This window comes from Antedon bifida, chromosome 4 (assembly GCF_963402885.1).
Source record: "Antedon bifida chromosome 4, ecAntBifi1.1, whole genome shotgun sequence".
Classification (NCBI taxonomy): domain Eukaryota; kingdom Metazoa; phylum Echinodermata; class Crinoidea; order Comatulida; family Antedonidae; genus Antedon; species Antedon bifida.
The window spans coordinates 7,450,448-7,474,677 of NC_136229.1; the positions used below are offsets into that span (position 1 = coordinate 7,450,448).

The window sequence follows — 24,230 nt, forward strand, 5'->3', positions numbered from 1 at the left end:
GCAGTATCTGATGAAGCCCAGGGGCAGCGATCGAGAATAAGGAATCCTTAAATCTCCTGCATCTTATACCACTTTAGTTAGTTAAATTTTATTGATTAAATGAACTTGATGTGACAAAATGCAATGCGATTATAGCAAAAGCCAATATTTCTGTTACAATGAAACTGTTGAATGAAGAGATTGTCATTAATTATTATTTAAGAAAAATTAGGTTTGTTGCATTGAAATAATTGTAATATAAAACTTACAAAAATAAGACAATCAAAACCAGTGTTCATTTTAGATTGAACATGTCAATGATATCAAGTATAATATCTCATCAATCAAAAATATTTTTTTTCATGTGTATGATAATGCGAAAAATTGTTTGAGGATGTGCCATACATTTGTTTAATTTTATCTTAGGATGTACAGACGTACTATTCAATAAAAATGTTTGATCTTTTAACAATTTTGTCTATTCAATGCATTTGATGGCACCAATCTGTGATCATCTAATCAGCTTTGAAAAAAAAATGTATTGAGATCTTGTGTTTTTCAATTCAATGTGAACGTTGCAATGCATTTCTATATTTTTTTTTCTTTTTAAAGTATCAATGTACAGTATCCTCCGAATTGTCAATCATTCATCTCATAAATATTCTCCCTTATTCAACATTATTCATTATTTGTATACTATTTTACAATATTAACTTAAATAAACAGAATAAATGATAATCGAAGGTCTTTGAACCTGCTGGTTAATGTATCAATTATTAATATAATATTCCAAGGTCATAATAATATAATTATATTAATATTTCCATTATTAAATTCAATATGTCATTTAAAAGCATAGCAAATAATTATGCATTATTGTACAATGTTTTGAATTACAATTGCTATACATGAATAAATGTTGACAGAACATGTTGAAGCTACAGTACAGTACAGTATCAGACAATCTGTCCATAATATGCAAAATATGAAATATTATACTTCGCAGTTGAACAATAAGACAAATTAACCAGCATCTCTGGCGATCATAAATTTCTTAGGAATGAGGCGTCACTTCATCAGTGAGTTGAGCACATTGACCACATTGAAATAATGATATCTAATTATGCCCTTATTAGTACAACACATTCAGATGCAGTAAGGATGTTTATTATTGTATCAGCTCTAATTGTTTTGACCAATTGTGCATTTGGATCTTTTAATTAATATTATTAACCTCTAATTTCTAATAAATGCATTTTTTGGGCTCTTTGTAACAATACTTTTAATGTGATAGATAATTATCATTTTAAGATTGCAATATTAAGTGTGCTCCCACTCACTATGATGCAATGCGAGGAAGCGCAACACAAGTACATGACGCAATTCATCGACCGAACCGTCGCTTGTGATTGGTCATCTAACTTGTGTTCAATACATCGTTGCGTTGCATCCTAGTAGTGGGAACCAAGCTTCACTATCGTTGCTAATATTTGATTTTTTTTTTAATCTGGAATTTTAATAATTTGTGGACACCTTTTTTTTAAACTAATTCTTATGTTTTTGTATATTGTATTTTATTAATGGAATGAGTATGTGGTAGAATGCCTGGTACAGTAGATACCATGCAACTCGTATGGGTATAGTATTGTGACAAATACACTGAAAACAAATGTCTTTGTTTTGTACTTTTCTGAAATGTAACATTAAGGTAACCCTTACAATTATTTTAATGCTATTTTTATATTCAAAATAAGCAGTATAATCATAGTAAAAGTTAAAAATGTCTTGATACATAGTCTGCACTCTTGTAATTGGCATTCTAATTTAAATAGAACACATACTACTAGAAAGTGAGTCAAACTAATCGGCTTAGTTGACTGATCATCCGTGGTAAAGCTTAAATAAGATGAATTAAAACAATTATAATTACATTGCTGCCTTCATGTTGTTATTAATGTGTGCTTCATCAGCATAGTTCGATTTACATAATATTACAATTGAAGTTATCCGAGTTTGCTTGCCCGTCACCAGGTCGATTGGACGCACTTTCGTGACCAATCTTCTGCATGAAACCGTAATTTACTGTCGAGTTCAGAAAACTTAAAATGCTGGAATTAAGCCAGAATGCATTTTATCCTAAAGAAAATGATTACTTTGCAGATATTAAGGTAAATTCTAATGGGTAATAAAAGCAATGAAACAAAGTGATTAAGCCATCTACAGATGAAAATGACTCAGTTGTATGGTAATCTTATTTCACCTTTGACCTCTTGTACCCACTTGATACCTTTTTATTGTACTTTTGATAAGAGGTTATAATTATTATTACTCAGCTAGACAAAAAGAAATTAGTATAAAATTGCCAAATTCCAAGTATAGTAGATGAGTTCAGAAGTCATAAAACCACAAAATTGGTTGAAATTAGTCAGAAAGTCAACAGAAAATGCACATTCACCAACTATAGTAGAATAGTGAAGTGAATCAAGCTGAAACCAGTATAATAAAGTTACATTTACTGTACATACAGTACTTCACAACTGAAGTTTGTAATGTCTTCTATAATCTTTTTCCAAGCATTGAACTAAAATTCCAAGTACAGAAAATTGGTTAAGAACCCATTAAAACCACAAAATTGGTAAAATATTAAGCAGAAAGTCAGTGTATTAACTAACATTCACCAACCAGAAAAATGAAAAATTCTATGAATCTGAAAACCCAGTATAAAAATAGTACTTCAAAGATGTACTTCGAGTCTGATAAATGTAATGTCTTTTATAATTTATTGAGATTATTCTCGAACACTGAACTTACGGAATTATCAAAAAGTAATTATATCATCAATCAACAAAAGCAAATGAACATAATTACAAACACAATATATTGTTGAACCAAATCCATTCCTAAAAATGCATTAATTTCTATGATTACGGTGATATTATTATACAAGTGCAAAAAATGAAGGAAATAATTGTACTGTATGTAAAAGTGTGTCACTACACAAAGGGAATAAGATACAAATTTTCAATATTGTGACCAATATGGTAACAATAATGCACATGGTTTACTTTACAGGTCTAAAGAACATTCAAACTGAAGCTCAAATAAATCAGCAAGAAATATTTCTTACAAAAAACGCAGCTCGACATTTTGATAACAGGTTTAATTTAATATTGTTCTTTCATCATTAAATTATGCTTAGTTTTTTTTTTATTGATATTCTATCAATGATTTAAGAAATAATGATTTATTAATATTACTGTACTAAACATATGTTTAACACTTCCAATACCAGATCTACCTTTGGGCTGGCCTACTGTAATATGTCCGGTTTTTCCGAAAATGTTGGTATTCAGAATGTGTTTTCAATGTTAAAAAAAGAATTTGGGATATTCCATATCACCAGAAAAGTCCAGTATTTGGAGAGGTACAGAAAGAGTTTCCAGTTTTCCGAGTGTCTTGTATTGTATTGGGACAGTTGTAGTAAAAAGCTCTGGATAAAAAACTGTTCACATCTTGAATAATATATTGGCCTTACAGTATGACCTTGTGTAGTAAAAAGTACATTGTACAGGAAATCTACAATACTGTATACATGTATAAGGATGTACAAATAGTGCTAACATATTTAGCAATCCCCTATGGGCTTGAACTACAGTATGGAGCTATGGAGTTTGCTTGACATAGGAAAGAAAGGAACAGGGCAATCCAGATTGAAATATGATATGGATAATGCTAGTATGACCTACATCTTCTTTACAAAAATATACAATAAAAGGATTAGACTGTCAAAACAAGGCAGTGCTCAACATTGCTGTTGGAAAGTGTAATGTGTGGGACTGGATGGACACCTTAATATGTTGGCAGATAAAACAAGAAAGTATACAGTATAGTACCAATTCTGATACAGTAAAACTCAACTGTACTATTTAGAAATTACACAAATACTTAATACCGGAAAGGGGGGGATGTACCGGTACTAAACCGGTACTAAACTGGAGCTTTGCTAGTTGAAGATCGAATAATGTAATTTTAGGATGAGTGGAATAAAGTGAAATATCAACTTCACCTCATTTAATTATCATACATCTGGTGGATTCAAATGGTGTAAAGTACCGATCCTGATCTGGTAGGCGCTGCCCTGCTGGCTGCCGTAGGTCCGTGGAGGGCCTAATCCGAATTTCCTCAGTTTCCAGTTAAGCTTGAGGACAAATATATTATACCTTATACTTATACTACAATAGAGCAATTAGATACATGTACAGTACAGTACACTTGCAATGTTAAAAAATAGGTTAAAGTCCACAGGCAATTTATTAGTTAAAACTAACATTTGAATGCTAGGGGCATGTAACAAACTGTTGTAATAATTGTTCCTCCTTGAACCTTTGCTGGGCTTAATAGGGTGTAAACAAGTTTTATGTTATTATTACTATAAAACATTTCCCTGCTTTGCATTCAGTCCAGGCTAAACTCAGATGACCTATCTGTAAAACCTCTAAAGGGAGGCTTAAAATTATTATCCAAGTAATAAATTATACCCCAGCTTTTCCCCTGGCTTTATGTGGGGACAACAATACATACAGTACCATAATTTATGGACCTGAAATTCATACTGTACTCCAATATGTCAATGTAGCTTTAATATAGAAATTTCTCATAGTATGGTTAGGTGGTAATTATGTTTAGCCAACATGGGAACAATAAAAACAAAAGTGAAAACAAATAATACAGTGTGTGGATGATAAAAAATAAAACATTCAATTGTTCAGTTACAATAATTTATTGAAATCCCCAAGTAGCAATTTATACAACAAAAACTTGTTTCAAAGAAAACCATTGAAATTTCAAATCAATCATACAGTAGTAGAGTACTGTACTGTTTTTTCAGTGGTGGTCAATACAAAGAAATAAATGTCCATATTTCACCCATAAAAAAATGGAGAATCTCAAATTTACTTTACTACCTATAAAGAAAGTTTTTAATCATTACTCAATTCTCTACAGATTGCAAATGATATATTTAATGTGTTACAGAAATTCTAGTGAATTGATGTTCAAATCATGCTATATATTTTATTAATTCATATTTCAAAATAGTATTATTAAAGTTCTACATTTTATACTGTCATACACAGCCAGTCAATTTTATTACCACCACTGGAAACAGCACTTAGACATCATGTACAATACAACCTTATTTTAAGTACTGAATTTGTTTTATATGTACCAGGCTGTAGGATACTAAGTGAGTCGAAAAGTCACTCTGCTCAGATGATGCATTGTAAAAGCAATACAAACTACAGTGCCACTGCCATTAGTATTAATATACTGTAGTGCACGTCTGTACTGTGCGTTTCATACTGTACAAAACAGAACAGGTTGCAACCGAACTGTGTAAACCAGTTATAAAAACATTTTGTTACTGACTTTTTTTTGTTCTATTTATTTATTAAAAATACCTTGGCTGTTACTTGAAAGTTCAAGGTAAATTGTAAATTATACATTTGTATCATGCTGCTACCACCAGCATGAAACCAAAAGGTTTGAGTGGTCACACCATAATACTGTATACTATAACATGAAATTCAACACAGAAAGTAAAGTACTGTACTGCTACTACTTTATTATATGGTCTTTTTTGACAATTTTTTTTCTTCTGTTATTCTTGATGATACTACAATCTTAACATCTTTGTTTATAAAACCAGTTTCAAAGAAAACTGTTCTTTGGAATTTTTCAATAATACAGTTTTTTTTTGTTCTGCTTTATTGTTTTTATTTTATGAATAAAACTCTAAATACTGCATTCTTAGCATTCCTATGCAAATTACTGTATTTTTCTTCAAGGAAGTTCTGCCTGTTTTCAATAAAATGTGTTACTAAAAAGTCCTGCGAATTACAGTAACAGGCCTATTTCATTTTTTATTCAATAAATGCAATAAAGTCAAGTTTTTATTTATTTATTTTTATTACAGATTTTTTTTTATTGCTTTCATACTAATTTGCAAATTAAATTGAATTGATCTAATTACCATCTGTGCTTTATTTTTATGCCATATTATAATCTTCTTCCATACAATATTGTACCTTTAAATCCATTTACTTTATTGTCAAGTTCTTCTTCAATCCCTTTGTAGATTATACTGAGAGTTTACACATTTCCTGTCTCTGTTAAAATCAATTTCATATTTCCATTGTATTCTGTGCTGTTACTGTACACCTTCTTCTTTAATTCTCTAAACCACAGCAACAATACAATTTTTTTAACAATAGAGATATGATAAAACTAAATTTCTTTGTTTATGAATCCAAAGATCCATGAGAGTTACAGTACTGTAGTTCTATTATTATTTTCATGGATCTGTGAATTTATATTTTTATTTTCAATTTTTTAAATGAAATTATTACTTTGTTTTGTTTTGTTTCAGTTTTGTTATAAAAAGAAAGAATTGAATGAAAAAAAAAAGAAATATATTGATGATCTAAAGTAATTAAAGTATAGACAAAATTAGGTAAAAAATAATAATGGATTTTATTATACAATCATACAGGATGCAGTTTTATATCCATAAATTACAGATACTGCAATTTTCTTGCTTGCACTAGATGTACACATGGGTTTCTATCATTATGCATAAATCATGGACCTATTAAATAATTATGTCCATGCATAAATACAGTAAATGTCTTTATGAATGATCATACATAGACAAAAACATAGAACAAATTGACCGAGTTCTTAAACAATGACTGCCTAATTAGATATCAATTTTTAACTAAAAAAGTACAGAGAAAAGAACTGGAAACAGTAGCAGAAGCTAATGAAAGGTTTCAATAATCGATTTTAGATCTATTGTTGTCTTGGGGAAGAACACGGTATCACACCTTTGATATAGTTTCAAATGTAGCTTTTCAAGCACAATGATCAATGTTTCTTGCTTTGTTAATTTCCTGTAATCAATGAACAACAGGTCAATAATATTCAATAAGATGTTAAATGACAAAGCCAAATGAATGACAAAGTCAAATATTGGAGCTAATGTCTTATTTAAATTGATATAATATTCATCAAAATACCCTAAAACAAGTTTACTACAAGACTATAGTACTAGTAGGGTACTTGAAATATTTTATTTTTACTGGGCGACCTCTTCAGTCAAAGACTGGTCTACCAGAGGGCCCAGTTGCGATCAGTGGCTGTGATGTACAAGTACTGTACACCGGGGTAACCCCCTACTCGTCTCGAAAGATGTACTAGTTTTCTTTAAAGTGCACATGAGCCAGATGTGTACATTGGACCTATGGGTTACAGTTCTTATACAGTCCTTAAGACTCGTTCTTCCACCAGAACCAGAGTGAGCCTCGAACCCTTGCCGATGTTATGGCTACGGTTGGAATCACTGTCTTAACCGCTTGGCTCACTCAACTGTATGTTTGAATATAATAATTTGATTCTTCACTAAACCTTAAATTTGTACCAAACTGATTAAACAATTAACAGGATCTAAAATAAATCGGCTTAGTTTGAAGCTAAAACTACCAAGTTGGAATCATTTTAAATGCATTAAGCATCCAGTCATTTAATGACTGTTATTGGTATGCAAAAACAAATTAATCAAATTATTCAATTAATAGTAACTAGTGGTGGTACTGTAGTTACAGTACTGTATAAAAAGCAGTTACACTTACAGGTTCTGTACGTGTAGAGCATGGAGCATATGATACAGAAGCATACAGTAGCCAATTGCTACACAATATCATATACTGTACCTATCAAATAAACTGTATGTTTCCTAGTACTAAAAATTTAGATTGATCATCAATTATTGCTAATCAAAATGTTCAATGAAAATCTTTCCTACATTTAGCGAGTTCGTAGTAGGCACAAAAACGAAGAAACTTTAATAGTCCAAAATTATTATTAACGTGAAAATGTATCAGTCTCAATAAAGCAACAGTAGAAATTGAACCCTGCATGAATAGTAGGCCTACGTATATTACTAACTGTAGTTAAAGATGTAATAGATCTTAATTAGTAAATTACAGTTTCCACAGACCTTCATAACTACCTAATACAGCAACGAAAATCAATCACAACGTCATGTTAAATGCCCAATGACACAGTTTTGAAATGGTTCATCGTTTTTTCATTGAAAATCATTTTAAAACATGGACAGCAATCACCTATAGTAAAGCCATAATCATTTCTACTTTATCCTTTAGTATTAAATTTATTTTACGATTTTACAAAGGTAATTCTACATTTCCTGTGTTAAGGAATCTTGCGTATTATATCACTACACTGTATACTGAATACAGTACCAGACTGATAATCTTGGTCTGCAGTACACCAAAATACTGTTTTATCAATACCTCTTTACCCTGACCAAGGCAATCTAAAGCAAGACACTGAGGTCACCTTGCCAAGATATGAACTGAATAACAGTGTATGTCTGACTGCGACAAATATCAACAGTTACTGTACTACATATTCTCCGCGCGGTGCACAGTGTCTTTTAATGGGGGTGGAACTGAACGTGCTACAGCCACAGATAAACCCTTTGATCTCTGGAGTTCAGCATCCTGTTGTTAGATTGCCTTGCCCTGACTAGCCCAAAAACCATCAGTAAACTTCAAAGCAATGAATAGTTTTTAGTGAGAGATTGGCTGGAGAGTAACATTAAACTCTCTGGGATACGCCTTTTACTGTCTTAATCAGTTTGATGATTAAACTGTATCCTTCCTAAAATAGAGTATCTCAAAATTAGGATTAGAATTAGAGGATAGTCAATGTCAGATGTTGACTTTTGGAAATCCAAATTTCCTTCCAAAGAATAGACATAAATTAGGATATTCTGTATGGAATATCCAAAGGATCCATACACAATTTGGTTCCATTCTGGAACTAGAAAACTCAGATATTGATATCTGAGTTTTCTAGATCTAGAAAAGTCAGATATCTGAGTTTTCTAGAACTAGAAAAGTCAGATCTGAGTTTTCTAGATCTAGAAAACTCAGATATATCTGAGATCTGAGTTTTCTATACACCCGTAATACCATACACTTACTGTATTTCCATTTTTTAAATGTAATTGTAATAGATAAAATGCATAATATAAAATCATTTGCAATCTAAAAATTTCAAGTGCATGCAAGCTGACAATTTACAAGCTCCACTGATCAGGGAATGTGAATATTTGATCATTTCTTGACAACATGTCTAAATATTTGTATGATCTTTGACACCTATATCATCTCCACATTCAAAGTAAAAGGAAATTACATGATAAGTATAAACTAAAAAATTACAGTGTACATTCCTCAATGCAGGTGAAAAATGGGGTTATAAATGATATGCAAAAGGTTAAACCACTCCACATTGCACAGTGGTTTTGTCATATATGGAAATCAGGTTGGACTTATTCATCACAGGTAGACAGGTGCAGATTTAGGCGGGAAGGGAGGAGAGTGTTAAACAGGCTTTAGCCCCTTCTCCCACCCCCCTAAAATTTAACAGTCATGTCTTTTAAAAAAAAAAAATATTTTTATTTTTCTAGTCCCGACGGATCGTTTTTATCATTTTACAGTAGGCTATAACAATGCTGGATCCGCCCCTGGTGGTAGATGGAAACTCAATTGTACAGTATTGTAAACATTTTCCTATAAACACCATTTTTAAGGGAAATTCTTAAATACAATATTGACTATAATTGAAATATTGTATTGTTGCATTGAAGGTTACGTACTATATGTATACAATGATCCCATAATACATCTGCAATCTCTGATGTAATAAAAAATCCATGATTATTTTATTAGTATTATCTATTGTACAGGGGGTATCAGATTATTTTTAGACTATGGAACTCCATTACTGTACAGTATTATGCTTTACAAATTACAATGATCCCATGTACAATCCATTATGGTACAGTAATACTACACAAACCAGATCCTGACATATTAATTATTTACATAGTAATGAACGCTATGGTTATTTTTGGGCATTTCCATCTTACTAAACTCCCAATTACGAATATAGTATATTACAACAATCCCATGAACAGTATACAGGTGTTGTACAGTACAGATCCGGTACAAGTGTCATGTTTTTCTCCCCTTTTTTATTTGTTCAACTAATCAATGATTTATTAAATTCAATGTCTATAGGTTATTTTTAGACATTGTCCCATTAGTTTTCTATGATTGTAATGTATGTTTACAAAAATCACTTGTGCAACAATGTAATATATCACTATAGTATCAGGTAATTTAACATTTTCTCCTTCTGTAATCTTTTTTTGTTTGTTTAAAAAAACTTGATAAATAATGTAGGTTATTTTTGGCCGTTGACACATGGTAATTCCCTGTACTGTATTTCTACAAAAACTGCATTAACTTGAGCAAAAAAACTAACAATGCATAACCATAAAATGAACTAACTGTAAGTAACAATACTGTAATACTCTAAAGTTTTATTGTGTCAGAGCTTTACAATGGAATTACAGAGAAAAGTATGCAGAGTTGAAGACTGTAAAACCACGTTATAATATTCATCCACCCATGCATATTAATCTATACATTATTTGTAATAAGGTGGAAAAACGTAAACCACAGCTGACGGCTGGGGATTTAAATTTTCTTTGACTTGAGTTAAAAGTGTTAAGAATATTCATAGTAAACATACAGTACTGTCCTAATCAGTATGAGTTTTTCACTATAGTAGGCAATCTACAGGCCATATTGCTAATGCTATAGTAGCCCAAATGACCACCTACTGTAGTACAAATTCTACTGTATAATACAGTGGTGATCTTTCGTTTTTCGACACACCACATGACTACAAAACTATCGAGTATTCATTCTGCGCAACAATAACTTTTAGACTTAATTTTAAGTTTTCATTCCATTAAACAAGGCACAGATGAAGAAGGCTTAAGGTTTTAATATTCTTTACTTTTTGTTACAGTTACAGGTACTGTCTATAGTTAGTATAGTATGTCTGTATTGAGCACTATTAAAGGTATTAAAATATAGAAAGTTATTCAGTCCTTAGCCTTAGCTTGACTCAATTTTGTGTTAAAAAAAGAAGAGGGAAAAGGAGTCAGATATAGGCATTATACACCAAGTCAATGGCAATTGAATGAAAGAAAGCCATGAATTTATTCTTGAATGCAGTGTAAACACAGTATTATTACTGTAGTAGCATAGTGCTCTCATCAGATAAAACATATTCAACTAACCCATCTTCATTCATTCCAGTCATTACAGAAAGAGCAATAAATAAATGCATTACATAAATCAATATGCTATAGCTGGCCAACACATTAGAAACAGTGGAATAGATATGGTATGTGCATGAACTGTGGAGCTATAAACAGAATGGCCTGTTTATCAATTAGACACTGTTATGTAAATCAAGTTGATGGCTTGATTAACACTGAAACAACTATCAGTAAGGTGTTTATATAAAGTGAAGGTAATACTGCAATTTAATAAAGGAAGTAGTAAAACTGTAAAGTATCAGTTAAATGTTAACCACAATGATAATAAGCATTACAACTGAGGTATACCATATGAAATTTGAGTTGTTGACCTAAAACCATGTACAGTACAGTATTGATGAAATTACATAATAATCTAATTTTCAGTTAAAATGAAGGGAAGAGTTTATAAGGATCAGTTTAAATAATGCGGTTGCCATGGTTTTGTTGCTGTCAAGATGGATACATACAGCAGGCCTTGTCTTTTGAAAATCATAGGTGTGCTACAAATTGCACTCCTCAATACATTCAGGGGTGCTGTAGGTGTGCTGTTTGTATTTTCGTGTGTAGAAGTTTACCAAATTAAGGCGTGTAATTCGCACTCCTCAAGGGCAGTTTAGGAGTGCGTTAGGTGAGTGATCGCACTCACTTGCCTTAAAAGACAAGGCCTGATAGAAAGATTTATGTCTACAGTAAGACAAATGATGAATGGAATGGTACAAATAATTTCACAAGCAAAAGTAGAGTGGAAATGGAATTTCGTCTTTCATCGAATTAGCCTAACACAGTGTTTCAGTGACCAAGTCTGTATGCAGTGTACTTGACATCATCAGTTGAGAATCAAGATTAAATGGTAATTACTCTACTGTATGAAGGTGGCTTATATTTAAACAGCAAAATATTTTAGTCAATCACATGATTTAATAATGATAGACAATGTTATGTTGAAATGTCAATCATCAGGCTCACCATCATTTTGACGGAATTCCTTTTCAAATCAAAATCAAGTTTATAATAAAATATAATAAACGAATGGTTGTACAATATGTAATTTGAATGGCTCATTAAGAGCGCTTTACACCTGTCTTTTTACATCATGATAAATATGTTGACAGCCAATGAATGTTATTAAATTCCTTGTACTTATTTTGTTGTAACACTTAAGTCAGCTCAGAACCTTCAATTAAAATTGGGTTCAAATTACTGGTTGACTTTCATTCAGGGATATAGACTCACAGAAGACAGTTAACATAAATTAATACCACTACGATGTGATGACTACATATTGAGCAACTTTCTCAATAACTGGACACCACATGGTCTGGTTGGAAATTTGAGAACATTTATAGGAATTGTGGTTTTGGATCGCTACAGCACTGTATACAATTTTGGTTGAAAAGCTGGAAAGAACATGTTAAATGTGTAATATTAATAATGCAAATATGTAAAATCACTTACTTTTCAAACTCAGCATTGTCACTGTTGCACCGAGAGTCCATAAGCTTTTTCCAATTCTTCCCGTGTTTGCAAGTTGTCAAAAGAATTATATCCTTGCCGTTATGCACATGATGCAAGGCATTCCTTGTATCGGATCCTATTCCTGTGAGGTAACGCTTTCCTTTGAAAACCATTAAGTACTTTCCCGTAAGCGGAAAATTATTTCCTGCCATTTCGCCGGGAGCTCCTCGTTTCTGAGGATGATCTTTCGGAAATAGTGGCAGTGAAATATCAAATCCTGTCCGGAAGTTTTTTTTAGTAAAACTAGCTTTTGCCATGATGGCGTAACCTAAATTAAACCCGAATTCTTCAAAATAATCGGGCCATGTTCCGGAGTACAAGTTAAATATAACGTGATTCCTACCGTTGTTCCAGTACGGAAGGCTCGTTATTTTATACTCCAATTCTTGTATATATCCCGGACTTAAAACATCACGGTCTAGCGTATCGAGAGAAAGCACAAACAAACATGCTTCTTTCGGATTATTCGTATAGTACCTAGACTCTCTTATTGAAGTTAAAATATTATTGTAACTTTGACTTACTTTGGAAGAACTTTGATAAACATAAACTTTGAATCCTTTTTTACAAAGTGAAAAATCAAAACATGTTTCCATACGACATTTACTATTTTTATATAAATTATTTCTCGAGTCTCTTCTTTGACTCGGTGCTATATGAACATCATAATCATAGTTAATATCGTCTGAATTTACAAATGACCGTAGGCTTCGACGAGACAGTGGAGGAATCCGAATCGACCCGTAGTTCATGTGTAAGCCTCCATAGTAAAATAACAGTAATAACACACCACTTACGAGCACCAAAGCGTACCGTTTAATCGCCTTCATTGAGGCTGACTTTGTCCTACTTACAACAGACAGAAATTCAAGGTTTGAGAACGATAAAATGCAACATTATTAGAGAAAACATTGAAGAGAAAAGTCCACCACACTCACGTTACGCCGCCATTTTAAGAAATGAAACTTAGTGCCCGAGATTTGTTTACAAGCACTTGAGGGCGGTATGTAAAGTTTTGTTAATTTTCATTTTTTTTTCTAAACGTTTTTTTTTAGATTAAAATTGTATAAACAAGCTTACAGCAAGTAAATTCAACATACCTTATTTGGTTTGGCTGGTTTCTTTTCTGTCAAAACTCAATTCAAGATGTGTTTAAACTCTTTAGAAATCAATATTATCATTATAATAAAAAAGTCAACAAAACTTTCATCGTAAATTTTATTTGTGAATAAATATGACGTCATACCTAACGTCCTGGTTTTTGTGAAGGAAGTGCGTAGGTAGAAGGTATTATTACGTATGGAACCTAATTGTGTCTGTCTGTACCACCATCTTATTGGAATAAGACATTCCATAATTGGTTTATGCCTCATGCAATTTGAGTCCGTTATTTTTATTAGCATCAATATAAATATCATAATAGCGTGTGCGTCCGCAAGTTCAGTGTCGTGTTTTTAATTAATTAATTCCAATATAATAATTTCATAAAAGTTGATAGGTCTAGTAACATTTATATAAGTGAATGCTACATTTTAAACGTTCTTTCTTTAAAGAAAATATTAAATGATTATGGAATATAACAGTTTGAAGGACTGTCAGCACACTAGGCCTACGAATACAACGATTTTCTATTTATTAACTTTGTTTCTATGCTAAACTAACAGAACATAACTAACTTTACTCTAATTCTCTATAGCTTCTTTAGGCAGCTAGATTGATCAGTGCTTTGTTGTCTTAGGTTATGGATAACACTAATTTTACACCATAATAGTCTTTCTTTCTAATCTATTTTTCTTCGATACTTTCTGCTGCTATGTTTAAAATTGTGCAAAAATTTATAAGCAAATGAAAACAAACGTAAATATATTTACAAACTTTTTTTTTTTGGAGAGGATCATATCACATATTTAAAAGGGGCTAAATAAGCAAAGATTGTATAGCGCTATCTATAATTAAAATCTTCAATATTTTAGTACGTTACTAAAAAATAAATCTCGAAACTAGAGGGCGCTAACCAAGAATAAAAACCGTGTTTTATTGAGTAAGGGTTTAATTAAAGGCGTCAACTTATCGTTTAACGCTTTTTTTTAGTATTAACTAAAGAAAGGAAATCTCAATTTTATTGTAATATGGTGCCCACTAACTTATTAATTTGAAAAAGCTTAAACTTCAAACTTTTACAATCCTTGCACAGTCGGGGTAAGTGGATTCCAAAGGGACACTAATATTAATAATTACTTCCCTCAGGAAAACGAGCAATCAGCGACAATAGTCTTAAAAGCTTTAGGTCCATTATCTAATATCGGGACTTAGCTCAATGTATATCTTAAACATACTGTCCCCATATATTATATGCATACGGACTGATTGTATTTTTCTAGAGTCCTGTTTAAGCATTCTAGTCTATTTATTTCGATGTGAAAGAACGAGGCTTTGTCAGTCAGATGTATTGTCCGAAAAAACATGAAAAATGAAGATGAAAATCAGACTTTTTGAAGAACTCGGAGTAAGGATCAATAATTAAGGGTTGTAAGATCACTATATTATTCAATATAAATAAACAAAATTGTTTTTATTTTTGTTCTATGTCCTTTGTTTGATATTCAACAGCCCATCACTTATCTTGAATTGACTTAGAGACTGGACTTATCGAGATTAAATTTGTGTCAACAATGCGTTTGAAACCAATCTTGAAACGCATTTGAATGCTGTCGTCGGAGAGTAGCAGTGATGTCAGCTGCTACATTTGCGCGAAAGCCACATTTCGTTCGGTTGTGCAACATCAACAAAAGAACATAAATTTATCATTTCACTGGCAACATTTCATTTTACAAAGATTTTATAAAGGTAACGGCGAAGGTAACATTGTCAAAATATAGTGATTACTGCCCTAGGCCTAGCTTAATTCAGAAAATTAGGTTAAAGTAGGCTAGGCCTAGGCCTAGCTAGCCTGACTGGTACTGTCTGTGGGATTATTTTTTGTTTGGCTGGACCCGCGGTTGGCTGGGCTGGGGGCCCTACCTATCTCTCCTTGTGGCTAGGCCTAGCCTGGGTAGAGAATGTGTATAGCTAGTTTAGACCGGCCCTATAGTGGGCTACAGTAGGCAGCAGGCTTATTATTGCAGTAGTCCTAGCTAGGCTATTTATTAATATGATTGTTGATATTTTCTTACAACATTTTTATTTAAGAAATAAGAGAAGAGGGCTCCACAGCTGTGTGAGGCCTACAGCTGTGTGAGGCCTACTGTATGTCTGGCTAGAGAGAGAAAGGGCCTTCTGACAACTAACTACTACTTTGCATCCTAATTGATATTGTAATGAATTCTTTGAGTAGGACTACTGTTGTAGACCTCTACCTAGCATGTAGGACTGTCTGCTAGGCATGATGGATAACTATACCTTGTTACTTGTATAATTAATAACTAGGCCTAAATAAATTTAAAAATCTATTGATTTATATTACAGATTTTTTGTAATGTATTGATTGATAATGTTATTACTTTTCAGTACTACCAAACCAAAAGAAAAAAACCAACCAACCAGTGCAATATATTTAATAACAAATTTTAAGAACTTTAAGCAATACAGTACTATTAAAAATGGAGGGTAGAAGTGAAGTTATTGTGCAAAAACCTGAAACAACATTAAAATCAAGTCCATGGGGTGTTACAGCTCAGCCCACTGTGCCTTGTTCATTAGCAACTGTCATGGATGAAGAGTTAGCCAGAGAATATCAGAAACAAGAAGAGGTTGTGGATGTCTCAATACTAGATGCTGACAAAGAGTGAGATTTTTTTGTTTAATTGTAATTGAGCTTGCAATGTATTAGAATGTCTCTAGGCCTATGTGTTTTTCTGACCGATTGACTGCCGGCCTCTTGAAAGCTTGGTTCCCACTAGAGACATAACACAAGGATGTAGATGCAACGTAAGCGAGTTAACCAATGACAATCAACAGTTTGAACAATCCATCTAATGTGATTGGTTGAATTAGTTGTGTTGTATAATACGTCCTTGTGTTTGTGTCTCTGGTGTGAACCAAGCATTACATTGAGTAGTAAGAACAGTATAATCCAACAAACTTCATTTGGTTCTGAACGAACCAGCCCCGTATGGCACCCAGTATTTTCTCACTTATATGATGTCATTTTTGTGTTGTGTCAGCAGCAGATCTTCCACCTAGCCTAAAGCAGTTTAATAATTGTATAATATAAATCAACATTTTAACTTTAAAAAATGCTTTCCATAGTAAAATAAACGTTAATTCATGATTGTTAATAAAATATTACATTTTTTAAAAATATTTTCAGCAATTCAGATGGTATAAGTGAGTTTCTAACAGGTGATTCTGACTTAGACACAAGTAATGATCTGCTACTGGCCCAGATGTTACAACTAGAATATGACAAAGAACATGACAAGTTGCTGACAAAAGAAGAGAGACACTTCAATAAAGATAGCAAAGGTTAATATAATGAACATATATAAATATAATATTGTAAATGTTGCACAAATGCATTAGTACTGAGAGAAATTGATTGTATTATTTATTTGTTTACCTTATTTAATGAGGGTGATCCATCCAGCACTTGTTGATCATTTGGGACCCTCAGGTAAGGCAATGAGAGTAAAGCATCTTGCCTAATGATGCAATTAGTATGGTACAGATAGATTTATTAGCACAAGTCACACAAAAACATACAATATAAATATTTAAAACAATTGAAATTCAGTACAACAGTAAGACTTGAGTCCATAAGTCTAGCAGCCACAAAACAGTGCTAATTCCTCTCTCCACGACAAACTGGAGGATGAGATCTTTACATTGCGGCAAGATGGACTTGGTTCAGTACACTGGACATCTAGTTTTAAAGCTTTATAATTGCTGAACCTTAACCACTTTTCTTATTTTGTTCTTGCAGTTCAAATTTCATTCAATAATTATCGAACAGTTCACCCTGCTGTTGAAGACAGTGATGATGAAGATTCAGATGAACTTGAGGAATCTCTTTATTTTCCAGGTAAAACTTGATATTTAGTACAAGCATTATATATACATATTTTATTAAAAGTTGTCTGGAGGGTAGTTGCTCTTCTTGAGGGTAGTTGTTTGGGTGGTAGTTGTCTGAGTAAAGTTATTGAGGGAATAGTCCAATTGATAGTTGTCCGAGAGGTCACATGCATAAACTAAATATTTTACTGTAAATGTTAATATTTTTCCAGTTACACCAACGGCAGTGTCATCAAAGAAAGGGTATATTGGACAAGGTAAAAACATAACAACAAAACATGATGCAGCCACTTGCGGCCGACGTAATGCTTCACGAGTAGTAGAACAGGTAAGTTTTGAGAAAGTTTTTTTTGATGGGTGTGGATAGAGTTGGGGAGTTTATTTTGGAATATTTCTGCTTGGATTGGATTTTAAAAGAACTGTACATTCTAATTTAGCAGATTAAATGCAACTTTAGTCTTTTAAGTTAATCATTTTGGTTTTAAGTAGCCATTTTTTTAAAAAGTTTCATCAATGAGGAAATTCTATGAAATAATTTATCTTTTTTTTTATAAATAGTACAATAACATTGCTGTATACTTTGGAATTTGATAATGTTCAATAGATACTTTTCTTAATTGATAGTATCTGATAATACAGTTTAATCTCTATCTCATTAATTCATGATTATCTCAATCATATATAGTTTTTAAATAATAGTTTAAATAGTTTTTCTTTCATTTTCATAATGTCAAATACCAATATTGACTTTTGGTTTTAGTTTTCATCTATTATCTCTAGAATATAAACAAATTTGTTTTGATAATAATCAATATTTTGTTTCATATTCTAAATTTTCGTGCGAAGTATTAGTCCTGAGTTAAAATTTTAATTAATTAATAATTAGTAGTATGATTTGTAGGAAAATGGTGAGAAAATATCTATGAAAATGTGAAAGGAAAAAGAACCCAAATGAACCAATTTTAATTGAAATAAAATATGAACTCAAATACAATATTTGGATACAGAAAATCTTATTTATTTCGAATCTTTCTCTCCCTTCTGAAATTGAAATAAATATTTGTGTTTTTTTAGTTCCCACCTGGTTTCCATAGCGGTGACAGTCTTGGCATGGACATGCAACTATCAAATAGAGTGTACAACTCACTGAAAAAGCACTCAAAATCAGAGGAAAAGAAAGCACAGAAAATAGCTGACAAGAAGGAACATTCCACAGTGGTAAGTATTTGGGAGCTTGATATTTGCAACGATCAATGACCTACCTACCTAGGTTAGGTCAATTGATGTGTTGTTGGTCATCACTGGACCTAGAAACCATCAAACCTATGTGATTAGCAAGGACACATGCCTCAATATTCCTGCATGAGCAGAATAAACTAACATGACGTAGTTCGGTTGTCAGTCATCATAAAGAGAGATAAAGACTCTGTATTGTGCATAAGCAGTGAAGGGGTGGGGGGGGGGGGAGGTCCTCTGAGACACCTTATTAAAAGGACACTTTCCCGAGAAATGAAAAAGGGGAAATATAGATTTTAACATTACAACCAACCCTTATTCACAAGTGGGATTTAAATACGGATTTAGAGTGTCATGAGACCTCGTCTAGGCCTAGACTTGCCAGGAAAAAATGGCCGTCTATTTGACCTTTGTAATACAAAATGATCGTAATTTATGGTACGTTATACTTTAGACTTAGTCTAAGCTAGATCTTAACCTTTAAACTAATATGGCATCTGTGAAATTATAAACACACAAAAACGTCAAGTTAATGGTAAACCGCAAACAATTCTATACACAAAAATTATAATATTATAATTATTATATATAAAATTAATTCTAGGAACAAGCTGTTGATCCAAAGACTCGTCTCTTGCTCTACAAACTTGTAAACAATGAGATCCTAGACAGTGTGAACGGTATCATTAGCACTGGAAAAGAATCTGTTGTGATACATGCAAATGGAGGACAGTAAGTAATAAAATAATAATAGTAGTCTTATATAGCGCCTAATACAGTGTTTCTAAGTGCTTTACACACAAAAATGATCATAAAATATCCTAAGATAACCAAAAAAAGAAAAAAATGCAGAGGAAACATTTACACCATTCTGTTCTCCAGCACTTTGAAGCTCCCATATGAAAGCTTGCCTAAACAGTATTCACAGGAGCTTGAGTGGAAAAGTCATCTGTCTACTACTACTACTGTCTCCTATCCTACCGAAATTGGAAGAAAAAAGATGTTGCTTAAGAAAAAAAAAATATCGATTGATATTGCCTCTTTAATAGCTTGTGGCAGATCATTCCAAAGATGAGCAGATGAAAAGATAAATGCTCTGTTGCCATAGAAAATCATTGACCTGTTTTAAAAAAATAAGTTTATTTTGCGTAGATGATCTTAATGACCTAGAAGAACAACATGGTGTGATAAGCTCATCAATGTAGGATGGCAAAATAATAATAAAAAATAAACAAAAACCTTTTTTCGAGTTTTCTAAGAATTCTTTTCCCAACTACTCAATATTATGTTTTTATTGCTACAGAGTAGAGACTCAATTAGTACCGAAGGAGTGTGCCCTCAAGGTATTCAAGACAACCTTGAATGAGTTTCGCACGCGAGACAAATACATTAGAGATGACTTCCGATTTAAGGACCGCTTCAGTAAGCTGAATCCAAGGAAGATTATCCGGATGTGGGCCGAGAAGGAGATGCATAACTTAAATAGGTGAGAAATTCAGTATTATAATATTAATAATATCCTGGATTTATAAAGGGCCTAATGTTGTGAAACCTCAAAGCACTACATATTATTACCCCGATCATTTTTGGATTAAACATGTATGGAAACATACTCCCATAATGCAGCTATTAATCAGTGCAAAGTTGTGTTTTGACCTTACCAGGTACCCATTTGCACACCTGGGTGAAGAGAGGCAAACGTAAGTAAAGTGTCTTGCCCAAGTTTACAAGCAATGCAACAAGAGTTAGATTTCGAACCCATGCTCTCACATCAGTAGTCCTATGTCCAACAAACTGTGCCACATGCCCTTATTGTTTTTAGTAATGCTGTAGTTGTAAGCACATAACATGTCTGTGTTTTTTTTTAACAATTTATTATTAATAAATACTTTTTCAGAATGCGAAATGCTGGAATTTGCTGTCCAGATGTTATAATGCTAAAGAAGCATATTCTTGTTCTCTCGTTTATTGGAGAAGACCGCGTCCCTGCACCAAAGTTAAAAGATGCTCATCTTACAATCAGTGATATGACTGTTGCGTATGAGCAGTGCATAAAGGTAAGAATCATTTGTACGCTTGCAAGCATGTTTATCATCATCTTCCTATACTGTGCAGAACCTCATTAAAGTATAGTCGCACATGTGTTGGTCACATTTATGCAGCTGGGCTTCCTAATTTCCCTTAAATTTTGTGTTCTACACATTTCATATTATTGTTATTACATTCAATTTTTTTTGTCAAACTAGTTTGATAGTGTAGACAGATCTTAACTTAAACAATTATATTTCGTTTGTTTTCTACAGATGATGGAAACTATGTATAACGAGTGCAACCTGGTTCACGCCGATCTCAGTGAATACAACATGCTATGGTTCAACAGTCAGGTCTGCTTCATTGATGTCAGCCAATCTGTAGAACCAACCCATCCTCTTGCACTTGAGTTCCTTCTAAGAGATTGTACAAATGTTTCTAAGGTAAGGATTAAATGTGAATAATTTTGTGAGATTTCATTGGTGTTAATAAAAAAAATCTTAGGAATTATTTATTATTATTTAATTGATCATTCGTTTTGCTCTCCTCCGACATATTTGTGCTACACTGCTATTATACTACCTAGGGTAGGCAAATATTTCTTGGGTCGTACTCGAACCCACGACCTCTATATGACCAGCTTGCCATTCATACATGTACACCACAAAGCTGATTGTTGATTACGCCCAGAGCCCTGACAAATTAGCTTAGCTTCTGAGGCAAAGCTACTTGTAGTAGTTATACAATCTTAGTACAGTACCCAATGTTTCCTTTTCCTCAAATTGTTGACTATCTTCCAGTTTCTCTATTTCTTGACTTACCTTTAAAAAAGGTCTGAAGATTGACTGACAGTTGTATTGATAACACAGTAAATCAATTTCTCATTTTGTATGTTCACAGTTCTTTAGCAGTAACGGATTACAAGGAGTGCTGAAGCCTCACGATCTCTTCAATAAAGTAACAAAGCTGAATATAGATGCAGATAATGAAAAGGAATTTCTGACACAGGTGAATAAGCTTATATAATGTATATTTTATTATTCACGTCCACTGTTTGTATAGATTACGACTGTAGTCTTGGGGTTGATTCAGAGTTTTTTTGGAGTAGGGAGGGATTTCCACATGCGTATAGCAATAAACAAAGAATAAAATTATCTGTAACAGAACATGAGGTTGACTAAACTGCACCTGTTTATACACATCATCAGTACTGTAACACAGGTCCCCATGTTTAGCACTCCTAGGGGCCCTTCAATGCTGGGTGCTTAAGCTCTGGGTTTAGCCAGTGAGTGCTCATAACAGTGAAATCACTGAACATCAGTAACAAATAGATTTTATTACCTACAAAAAGACAACTCAGTGGATTTTGTACACTGTGTACTCTAGCAGCACATTGTTGTTGTCTTAGGTGACTCATATATTCAAATTAGACCACCTCCACCTGACACATGCTAATATCCTACCTAACTTTTACAAAACTGTTTCTTTTTTCTTAGATTGAGGCTCTGCAAGAAAAAAGATCAGTTGAACAAACAATGACACAAGAAGAAAATTTTGCTTTTGAATATTTTTTCGAAAAAACAAGAAATGAAAAGATGAAAGAAGAAGACTCTGAAACAGAAGATGTTACAAGTGACAGTGTTTAAAGATTTAAAATAGGTTTATCTACGCCATATCAAGTTTTAGTGATTTATTAATGTTATTAATATAGCTACCAAAGTGGGTTCCAACAAACTGAGTTTTAAACAATATTAGGATGTTTTTTGTTTTGTTTTTTTCTCAGCCAGGAACTAGTAGTCGTCGTATACAATGTTGGATATCAGAACTGTGCGCCATTTGTTCACTCAAATGTACTAGGAATTAGTGTAAACATTTATATAGCCCCCCTCTAGGGACAAGGTTTTTGCCATGAAAACAAGACAAGTTGTAGCACCCTTTCCTTAAAAGAATTTTCTGGTCATGAATCAACTGATTATTTGTTTGGGATGTGCCAGTTAGAAATCGGCCATAAGACCAATTTACACACAAAAGCAGTAAGTGGAAAACCGCATAGCTTGTCCCACGTAGAATCTGTATCCTGACAGAGTTTCTGCTCAACCACCTGTCCGCTCTGCATTTTGTGTAAATGGTCATAAGAAATAACATATATTCCATATATTTTGTTTTCTGCTTACTGTTACCACTCGTCTGTGTAAATTGGCCTTTAACCAATTTTCTATCAAATTGCAGGTTGCTGTGTATAGAAACTTTCTACTATCTGTTCCTAATTAACTGTAGCGATTAGCCTTGCTTAAAAGTAATATAAATTAATAGAACTTAATACAATTTAAAAAATTGCTTACGATAAAAGAAAAAACCGTGAGAGTGATATGGAATAATTGTAAGGGATATCGGACTAGCATGTGAGAAGCATGGGTTCAAGACCTGCATGTGCCATATTGCTTGTATCCTTAGGCAAGATACTTTACTCTTGTTGCCTGATCCTTTGGATGGGATGTAAAGCTGTTGGTCCTATGTACATACAGTTCACATGTACATAATAAAGAATATAAAAAGTTGGTTCACAAATCGTGAACAGCAGTCTCTCCTGTGTGCAGATCATGGTGGCGCTGGACTATGGATAGATTAAAATATATTGGCTTACAATTAAATATGAATGTTTAGAATATTTTGATCACTGATTATAACATTGTAAACACAGTACAAAACATTTGATATACAGTATTTACAGAATTACTTTAGTAATATTAAACCACTAATAATGATACTACTTTGATTTTATAGTGTTTAACTTCTATCAATGTTTATCAAATTAATTTTATATTATTAATTACAGACTATATCATATTAATTTTATTATGTTGTTTAATATCAGAACGGATTGTTTTATTTCCAATTTCTCACTTCTATACCATAGGGTAGATATATATATATTTATTTGTTGTTCATAACTTTTAATCCAATAAACAGTCATCCAAAAAAAAAAATGTGTTGGAAGTTTGTATTAAATAGCCACCTGTATTTTCCAATGTTTTAATGACCGCCTGTATTTTGCAATCATCTGCTTTTAGCAACCACCTTTTTTTTGCAACCATATATTTACCAACCACATGCATTTTGCAACTATCTGTATACAGGTACTACCAATCACTTTTTTTCAAACACCAGTCATGTGCAACCACTATATAATCCA

At 32.6% G+C, this 24,230-nt stretch overlaps 4 protein-coding genes across 4 annotated transcripts in view; 1 reads left to right on the plus strand and 3 right to left on the minus strand.

Annotated features, from left to right (window-relative positions):
• The window catches only part of LOC144839818 (exostosin-1-like), a 76,951-nt gene extending 63,224 nt beyond the window's left edge, over positions 1 to 13,727 (minus strand). Inside the window, exon 1 of the mRNA XM_078695332.1 lies at positions 12,701 to 13,727. Within this exon, the coding sequence (XP_078551458.1) occupies positions 12,701 to 13,590 (890 nt within the window). The 5' untranslated portion in view covers positions 13,591 to 13,727. The remainder of the gene's footprint in view (positions 1 to 12,700) is intronic.
• Positions 1 to 24,230, minus strand: part of LOC144839820 (GATA-binding factor 2-like) — an 86,360-nt gene that overhangs the window by 39,601 nt on the left and 22,529 nt on the right. The window lies entirely within an intron of this gene.
• Positions 3,261 to 24,230, minus strand: part of LOC144839821 (uncharacterized) — a 70,897-nt gene continuing 49,927 nt past the window's right edge. The window contains exon 6 of the transcript XR_013611787.1: positions 3,261 to 3,273. The gene's annotated coding sequence lies outside the window, so the exon portion shown is untranslated. The remainder of the gene's footprint in view (positions 3,274 to 24,230) is intronic.
• LOC144841491 (serine/threonine-protein kinase RIO3-like) lies at positions 15,505 to 24,007 on the plus strand. Its single transcript, XM_078697844.1, has 12 exons — positions 15,505 to 15,607; positions 16,268 to 16,544; positions 17,070 to 17,224; positions 17,682 to 17,780; positions 17,983 to 18,098; positions 18,845 to 18,988; positions 19,611 to 19,738; positions 20,310 to 20,492; positions 20,904 to 21,063; positions 21,310 to 21,480; positions 21,938 to 22,045; positions 22,534 to 24,007. Exons 2-12 carry the CDS (start codon positions 16,360 to 16,362, stop codon positions 22,681 to 22,683), a joined length of 1,599 nt encoding a protein of 532 aa, XP_078553970.1. The 5' UTR covers positions 15,505 to 15,607; positions 16,268 to 16,359; the 3' UTR covers positions 22,684 to 24,007.